Source organism: Engystomops pustulosus, chromosome 2 (genome assembly GCF_040894005.1).
Source record: "Engystomops pustulosus chromosome 2, aEngPut4.maternal, whole genome shotgun sequence".
In the NCBI taxonomy this organism is placed as follows: domain Eukaryota; kingdom Metazoa; phylum Chordata; class Amphibia; order Anura; family Leptodactylidae; genus Engystomops; species Engystomops pustulosus.
In genome coordinates this window covers 149,324,809-149,334,385 of record NC_092412.1, presented here as the reverse complement: position 1 = coordinate 149,334,385, position 9,577 = coordinate 149,324,809, and the positions used below count along the sequence as shown (strand labels likewise).

The window sequence follows — 9,577 nt, the reverse complement described above, 5'->3', positions numbered from 1 at the left end:
AGCCATTAGCGCCACATTTTCAAATATAATTCTGCAAAAGCCGTACAATATATGTTTATACAGTATATAGCCAGCTCCCGCCCGCAGTATATAGCCAGACAGCTTCCTCCACCGCCAGTATATAGCCAGCTTAAAATTTGCAAATAAAGGCCTACCTTTAATCATTCAAAAATAAAAAATAAATAATAATAATAAATTTATTAAAAGGTTTTACCCCTTCACTGTGTAAATCCCATAAAATCATATATAGTAAGGTTCCAAATTAAGAAGAACCCCAAAATGGGGTCCAATGTAGACCACTCTATTAGGGGCCTTTAAGTGGAGTGCCCCTGTGGAATAGCCCTTCATTAAAATTAATGAAAGGGTTGTACCAGTCCCAAAATGATCAGTGAAAATGAGAGCTCATACTGAAAAAAAACAAACCCCAAAAAACACAAAACATTTACATAGCTCTAAACGGCGGTATATAAAAAAAAAAAAATATATGGCATACGGTTCTACATTTTTTTCTCAAACTATTGAAATATTTTAAAGCTGTTAGAATGTTACAAAAAAAAATAAATTGGCAATTGTGATCATACTGATCATAAGAAGTACACCAAAGTGTAAAAGAATAACCCATAATCAAAAAGCGCAGCTGCACTTTTTCACCGCATATGAATTTTCTCTCCACGATAAAAAAAATTGTATTTTAAATTGTGACACTAGAAAGTATAAATTAGTCTTGCAGAAAACAGAGCCATGATTCACAAAAATTAGTTCATTTGGAATGCGGAAAGGGCTGTATCATTATATATAGATGAATCACAAAAGAGGCTTTAAAATATTAAAAACAATTCAAATTGAGATTTATTAAAGATTGTTACACAAAATACTATTGTAACATACACAGAAAATTAGAAATTAAGTTAAAGTTTTCAATCCTAGAATACTGAGAAATTTTTTGCTTGTATTAAGAGGCCAATGGGTTTTCTACACTTCACATCTTCCAATTTTAAACCCAAAAAGTTAAAAAAAAAAAAAGAAAAAGCAATCAATAAAACAAAAAGAAATTTCTTAGTGTCCCTCACATTTATCACTGCCTTAAATTTGGTAAGATTGTAAACAAAATTTTTTGTATAGAATGTCAAAATATTTTGTAACTGAAGTCTGAAGTAACTGGAGTGATAACAAAAGAGGAATAACAAGTTAAAAATAAAAACCTCAAAAGCAAAAAATATATTTCTAGTAAAGATGATCAGGATATATTTTTTTTCAAGTGGTTTTTCCCTCTGGTAGGGCTGGTGTGATAAAGGTTATGTGCAAAGTATTGGCACAGTATAGCGATAATCTGTACATACAATGTGTTATTAGAGATATAAACAAGTTAAAGGATAACCATGAAGGTTTGCACTGGAATGCAATTAAATAAAAAATAAAGTTTATATATTGCTCTGTCTCCAAGGTGACCAGAATGCTCCATCATGACCAACCAAGGAAGCATTGGGTAATACCGATTATTAGAAAAACCTGTTTAGTGTTTATTGCACAGCAAGTAATTTATATAAATGGTTTATTCTTCAGTCATAGCCCATCTACAAGGGGTAAAGAAACCACTCAACTCTATAAACAACAAAAAAAAAAAAAGGTTAGAACGGCTCCTTGTGGCGAAGAAAGATCTGACAAAAGCCTGTATAAGACAGGATATAAAATCCACAACTTGCAATATCAAAGTCCAGACACACTCAATTTAACATAAAATAGGTAGATGTGTCCGGATTTGCAGAAGAAACGTCTTTCAGATGCTCAGTCCAATCCATTCAGTGCATTCATTAACTGAGGATATCCCTAGAAGATGCAAGAGAAAAATGAATAAGGTAAAACTTTCACACATTTCTATACACATGGAGATCTAGAAATAGACCATCATGCTGAACAAACTTGTCAGCTTATAAGAGAAAGGAATCTTCATCCCCTGTAGTTAAAGGGTTATTCCCATCTGGGCATTTACCATTAATTTCATTTGCCAAATGTAAATATTCCTCCACATGGGGAATTTTTTTTTTTTTCCAAACATCCAAATTAAGAAATGTATATATATGGCAGATTAATGAAATTAAATGTGAATGCCGAGATGAGAATACCCATTTAAAAGGAAATCTCAAGGTATGCTGAGTCCTCCAGGTCAGGTTGATTAGTCCTGTCTGGACAGTTCAGTAAGCTTTGTGTAATCTGTTTATGAACGGCAGACTGCATGCAATATAGCTTTACCAAAATCCTGAATTTTATCATTGTAATTTTTTGAGCAAAACCACTTGGATCAGGTATTAAACAAGCTCCAACATCCTCAAGGTACCTTTGGTTCATAACGCATAAAAACAAATGGTAGATTTCCTTTAAAAAAAAAACGGAACTGACAAAGCTTTTCATTTCTTACCATATTTTTCAGGTTATGCCTGCACATCTACTAATTCTGGAGGCATTGGAGACTTAGGGTGTTTGCTTTCAAAATGCTGCTTGAAAGTTTTTGGGTCTGGCATCTGTGTCTGGGAGAAAACAAAACATATATTTAAAGTCAAGCATGTACAGAACTTGTGTAACATTTAATGGTCTCATCTCAATTGCACTAGTATTTTTAGTTAAAGGGGTATTCCCATCTGGGCATTTACATTTAATTTCATTCCTTTTCCATATGTAAACATTCATTCAATTTGATGTTATTAAAAAAAAAATGTTCCTGTGTGAAGATAATTTCTCATAAATGTAGCCATGTTGTCCCTTTGAAACGAGATAGCCACAATTACAATAATAGTTAGCTGGTAAATAGTGTGTACTCAAATGACGTCCTCACATGCCCATGTAGGGTGACCCAAATGGGTCTTATACCCCATACACATATCGCCAGCTTGGCAGTCTTCCTCTGGGTCACCCCACATGGGGATGGGAGTACATGATTTGAGTTTACACTATTTACCATATTTTTCAGACTAAGACACACCCCAGATTTAGGCTTCCAAAAAAGCAAAAATATATTTTACACCAATTAAAATATCCCTTTTGGTCGCACTAAAGCACAGCACACACAGCTCTGCATCAACACACAGCACAGCTGTACACACAGAACCCCACACACTTCCCCCCTTCTTACCCTGTCCCAGCACAGCATGTGTCCCCATTCTCCCAATATCAGAGCAGTATGGAGCCTCTCCTCTCTGGGAGATCGGGAGCAGCTCTATATCAGGGCATCACCCGATCTCCATTACAGTGGTCAGGATGGTCTGGCAGTGCTGGGCAAGTACCCGGCGCTACTCCATATGGGGTTAAACAGCCGGGACTTTTAAATACAGCAGAGCTCCCTCAACACATCGCATTTCCTGAAGTACATGTATGTCCTAATGTGCCAAGGAGTTAATGTACATCAACAGTATTTAATATAAAATAGGCACCAAACAGGCTAAAGAGAATGGGAAAAAGGACATGGACCACTATCTGTAAATCTGACACTTAAAGGATATTTACCACAAGGAATCTACTATCAGAAGTAGATCTGATGGTAGATTCCTCCTGCCTGCCTCTGCCCCAATCTGTAGTTTAATAACCTAACTTTTTAAAATCTTTTAGTAATATGTAAATTAACTGCAGAGAGGCTACTGGGTCGTGGAGTAGCCTTAGCTCCCAGTGCCTTACCAGGCCAGTTGCCTCAGTAATTATAAGATGCAGTATCATAACTTCCACTGGAACTTGACTTCTGCTGAAGCTTTTTAACAAAGAATGTAGCTAGGAAGTTGTATAAATCCTTACCACATGTGCAGTACAGAACCATCGGTTGGTTCTGTGTGTGGTTTGGTAGCTGCACCAGCCGCAACACAGCAGCAATGCACAGCTCATCATACAGACACTGCTTGGGCACATAGGACATACAGAGCGAGTCAGTTGCAGGCACCACATCACAGCTCCCAAGTCACATCTCCTTTCACCTGTGTGAAATTGCAAGAGCTGCACTAGCAGTTTGTAAGTGTACTCATTGCCCCTAAACTACAGGGCAACATCTGCCTTTTTAGATACATAATACATTTTTTAAGAAGTGAAACGGTCTGTACAATGTTAAGTGGCATGTGCAAAGTCTGCAGCAAAATGTAAATGCAGGTGGCACGTGGCAAGATAACTGCCACCTGTGGAGCCATCAGGTGTTTGAAAAAGCATCAGCAGCAAAGGGTCTATTTTTTTTTCATTTTCTTTTCCAAAGTCAATAACTTAATTTCTCTGATGTAGTTACTGTATGGAGGGGTGGTCTTTGCCAAACCAGTTGCATTTTTGAATGGAGCTTTATGTACCACAAATAATTAGCCTGGGGGGCTCTAGGCTCAATAGGTGTTAATGGAGCCTGGAACCCCTCAGGCTCATTTGCATACAATCTTTCATCCTTGTGGTAGATGTCCTTTTAGAAACTTAAACATTTCTGTAGGAGATCAACAAAAAAAACCCTGCAATTTTGGCCTTTTTTGCCGTTCACCATGCACATCAAATACAATTTTACATGTATGCTATTTGCTATTGCCGTAATTGTAGTAATATGTATAAATGTTTCCAGGAGATGCAGCTTAAAGGGGTATTCCCATTTCGGCAAAATAATGTAATTGTTTATGCAATAAAAAGTTACACAATTTTCCAATATACATTATGTATTAATTCTTCACTGTTCTCTAGATCTCTGCTTGCTGTCATTCTATAGAAAGCTTCAATATTTACTTCCAGTGGACAGAAATCTGACCATGGTCACATAGGTGCACTGCTCATTAGTGTCATAGAGTGCAATTAGTCCTGTGCGATAAGAAGAGCAGTGCACCTGTGTGACCATGGTCAGATTTCTGTCCACTAAAATTAAACCTAGAAGCTTTTTATAGAATGACAGCATTTCTGTCCACTAAAAGTAAAAATAGAAGCTTTCTATAGAATGACAGCAAGCAGAGATCCAAAATATGTCGAGGAATTGATACAGAAAATTTCATAACTTTTCATTATACAAACAATAAAACTGAAATAGGAATACCCCTTTAATCTGGGCCAATTACAGCCCACACTGTGAAATATGAACACAAGTTCTGATCAAGAGGAAGTACCCCTTACCCTGCACACAGGACAAGTGAAGACCAGGGCTGCTTTAGCTGCAGCTTTCTGGTCATTGCCATGCTTTTTCTTCTCTGCCTGCTTCTTGGCATTCTTCTGTTGCGACTGGATCTTTTGCTGTCCACGAGCCATTGCACCAGTTCTGACGAGACAACACACAGGATTTCATAATACAGTTATTACAGAGGGCAATATCAGCTCACCAATGTAGACATGCTGTAGTGCTTAGAGGCAAACTATTACAAACAAAACTGTGTGTCATCAGCATGTAGTATTAATAATTATATAGGGACGATCCCATCAGCTATAGCAAGAGAAGTTGGTCACTGTGAATCTGCTTTCACAAACATTCAGATTCCCAAGAAGGCTGGGCGCCCTTGAAATACAAATTTGGCGAGAACACAATAATGTGCAGAATCTCCATGGGTAATCGTTTCAACACTGCAACAGGAATTGCTTGCCAGTTCATCACAGAACAAGTTAAGGATCTGTCACGTCACACAGTGTCAAAACTTTTAAGAGCATTTGGGCTGAAAACCCACTCAGCACCAAACCTCTCATTAGCAGAAAGAATCCAAAGGCTAGACTTGTGAGATGTTGTGAGTGGTGTTGTGTGGACAGAGGAAAAGCGGTCCACAGTTCATTTTAGTGAAAAAAGTAAGTTTCATTTTGGTTTCTTTCAGAGAATATGAATGAAAACACAAAAACTTTTTTTCCCCACTTACTGTTAGCAGTTGTATTGCGTGGTGCCGCACCTTCTCTCCTATGAGCTATCCACAACGGTCCTAGATGGATCCAGCAAACATCCACTATTAGGTAATCCTGTAGAATAATAATTCTTCTTATGACCGGAGCTCAAAACCCAAATGATGATCCATGCACGATTCCTTATGTGCCAAACACAAGGGATCACTTTCAGGGATAAGTCACCGTTCAGACCAGAAACCGCAAATGTTTTCACTCCTTTGCAAGTCTCCTCCACTCACTGTATAATGAGAGACATATCCAGACATAGTGTAGACAGTTTCACAATTTTAAACTTTTTATTCAAGTTCTACTCACATATCTAGATAAAAAATGTGCATATCAAAAGTAACTCCATGAGGACGCCAATCCTTGCCCAAAAAGTTTTAAAATTGTGAAACTGTCTACACTATGTCTGGATATGTCTCTCATATACAGTGAGTGGAGGAGACTAGGACAGGAGTGAAAACATTTGCGGTTTCTGGTCTGAACGGTGACTTATCCCTGAAAGTGATCCCTTGTGTTTGGCACATAAATAAGGAGGAATCGTGCATGGATCGTCATTTGGGTTTTGAGCTCCGGTCATAAGAAGAATTATTATTCTACTGGATTAACTGTTAGCAGTTGTCTGAATCCATTAATTGTCAAACTACTGTGTTTTCACAGCCTGACACCACATTTTTCACAAATACAACTAGTGACAGGTTCCTATAGAGCCTCTAGTAACTGGCACTCTTCTTTGAGCTAAAAATTGTTTCCCTCAGATCCCCACAAAATCAGAGTTATAAACTAAGCCACACAGGTCTTTTGTAAAACAGCATTTCTGTCCAGAAGATCCTTTAAAAATCTCATGTCTTAGAAAGGTAAAGATGAATGTCAATCTTTGAGGAGGAATTTCAGCCTCAAACCTTAAAGGAAACCTACCACTTGAAGTGGCAGGTATAAGAGGGAACTACCGAGCACCAGCTCAGGGTGAGCTGGTGCCGGAGCTTATTTTTGTTAGTGTTTTAAACCGCAGTATCGCGGTTTAAAACACTTTTTAAACTTTATGGCCGAAGCTGCTTCGGCGCAGGCAGGTACGAGCTCGGAGCACCATGCGCGCGACCATGCCCGCGGCTCTCATTCACTTCCTATGTAGCCGCGTGCACGGTCGCGCGCATGGTGCGCCGAGCGCGTAACTCCCTGCGCCAAAGCAGCTTCGGCCATACAGTTTAAAAAGTGTTTTAAACCGCGATACTGCGGTTTAAAACACTAACAAAAATAAGCTCCGGCACCAGCTCACCCTGAGCTGGTGCTCGGTAGTTCCCCCTTATACCTGCCACTTCAAGTGGTAGGTTTCCTTTAAGGCCACATTCACACACAGCACCCGTCAACAAACCATAAAAGAAACAAATCCATGTCTATAATGTGCTTGAAGTCGAACGATTGGCGATGCATATGCTCTACTCCGAAACAAGCCTCTAGAGATGCCGGATACATCTCACACCACAGCAGGACCCATGTCGAAAGACCCGAAACAGCCGCTATCCTGACCCTACTGAAGGGACCTAACAAAGTAACCTAAAAAGGACTTCTGTCCTCTTCACCTGACAGACCCTCAGGTCTCCTTCCAGGGACAGGAAACCACTCAGGTTAGAAAGAGGGAGTGTCCTTAATGCTCAGGGGAGGGTCAGCCACTCTTGGTTGGTGCCGTCTTGGTGATGGGGAAATAATATCTTGACTAAAGATCAGTGGACCCGACATTCAAGTTCTGCCGCCTGACCTGGCCAGTATTGGTAGCCAACCAATTGATGCCCCTAACAACTAGCCATGGCTCTAATTTGATTTGGGTCTGCTCATCTCCAATAATGACAAAGATGCAACAGCACCAGCTTGTATCAACACTTAGGTTTGCTACCTGGGACACATCTAACTGGTCCTTTTAGACATGGAAATTTAACATTTAGATTATGCCCACAGCTACAACCAGTGAAGAGACTAAATGGCATTTATCTATATAAATAAAGAATTATTATTATTAGCATCCAAATGTCTGACCGTGGGAACACCTTGCAATCCGTATAAAGGGGCTGTGTAGGAAAGGGGTTGTGGAGGAAATTCGACTTCAAGGGATTTTGCTGCTGCTGCTGCTGTTCGGGGGCTCCCCTCTTATATGGAGAGTTACATCACTTGATAAACACCCACAGTACATGCTCAGCAGCGGCCAGGGATGGAGGCCATACACTGACATCTAATCCCCCCCCCCCCCCATGTCCTCTGCTGAATGTTTTATTACTAAAGGAGCAGCAGGATTCAACGTGTTTTTTGGATGAGATAGTATATGAGCATGCATGTTGAAAGCTTCCCTGGCATACACACTAGCCGTGTACTAAAACAAGAGGTGAGAATATAACCTTAGGCTTCTTTGTTCTAGGGCAACTAACCAAAAAAAAGCCTAACAATGGTCCGTCATCCTCAGGTCAGGAGGGTCCTCAACAGCTGATGCGGCAGTAGTAGAGATAATACAAAGACTGCATTACTAGTGATTGGCACTGCAGCTACACCCTCGCTATGTGGCCTCCGGTCTACAGGCGCTGCCGCCGCACCGAGACCGGCTCTCCCTCCACCCAGCACAGCGCTTCTACATTTGTGCTATCCACATACCGCTTTTGCGCCTGAACACCACCAAATTCCCTCAGCGGCTCCTCTGTCACGACACGCGGGCGGCGCTCACATCCGGCTTTTTCCGGTTGCTTCCAGCCTCAGCACTACGCCACTTCCTACAAGAGGCTGCCTGTATCTTCACCACCAGGCAACCGGCTGCAGAGCGCGCGCAGGACACGTGACCCTCAGACGCTGAATGGCGGGAGTGAGCGCTTCCTCGCCCCACTGCGCTCTAATGTTCAAGCGGAAGGTGCCCTACCATATCCCTCACGCCAGTGATAGGATAACTAGCCCACACTTGAGGGAGCGCCCAAGACAATAGGACAACTTTTAGATTCAACACTGCATTTGTCTTTTCACTTCAAATATAAATGTATGTCCACAGTTGGATTTGTATTTACAAACTCCCAGGGGAGGGCCTCGGCCCCATCGCATATGCGGCTCTATAGAAACACATGGATAACCAGAACCCAGTGTCTTGCATTTAAATGTTGGGAATCACAGGGTGCTGTAAACCAATCGTATGCGTTTCAAGGTGATGTATACATAATCAGGCCGAGCTCCACTCCCCGGCTATCGGTGTGTTTTTTTTTTTTTTTTAATGTTTGGGCTAGCCACGGCCGATCGCATGTGTCAACCCCCCTGGTCGCTGGTTGCCGATAGCATGCATTTGCCTACAAATGTTTATGCGATCTTAGGTGGCCTACCCCCATGCTTTTTATTTCCATTTTAAAACAGAATCAAAACGCTGACAACACCCTTAACCACTTAGTGACATGGCCTAAAAGGCTCTAGTGACCAGACATTTTTAGCAATTTTCATAAGCGGCAGTTTAAGTGCCATAACTGTTTTTTTTTTTTTTTTTTTTGTGTGTGTGCTACTTTAAAAATTGTTGCTGTGGTTTTTTAGAACATTTTCGTATTAACTCAAAATGAACTCTATTTTGTCTTGGTTGTTTAGATATATAATATGTATAGTCTCAGGCAAGCGCAGCATATTTTTATGAATTTATGTTAATATTTTTTGTGTGTGTTTTTACTTTACATGTCCACCATGAGGTCACGAAAGACCCCTTGAGGACATT

General features: G+C 40.5%; 1 protein-coding gene across 2 annotated transcripts; it reads right to left on the bottom strand.

The window, feature by feature from the left end:
• Positions 1-831: 831 nt before the first annotated feature.
• LOC140118669 (zinc finger protein 706-like) lies at positions 832-8,716 on the bottom strand. Of its 2 annotated transcripts, none has more exons than XM_072136854.1 (4): positions 8,494-8,716; positions 5,107-5,248; positions 2,417-2,525; positions 832-1,827 (listed from the first exon to the last, which is right to left on the bottom strand). In XM_072136854.1, exons 2-3 carry the CDS (start codon positions 5,236-5,238, stop codon positions 2,430-2,432), a joined length of 228 nt encoding a protein of 75 aa, XP_071992955.1. In that variant the 5' UTR covers positions 5,239-5,248; positions 8,494-8,716; the 3' UTR covers positions 832-1,827; positions 2,417-2,429. The 2 variants fall into 2 exon arrangements, with proteins under 2 accessions (XP_071992955.1, XP_071992956.1); XM_072136855.1 differs by lacking the exon at positions 8,494-8,716 and adding an exon at positions 5,832-6,035.
• Positions 8,717-9,577: the final 861 nt, after the last annotated feature.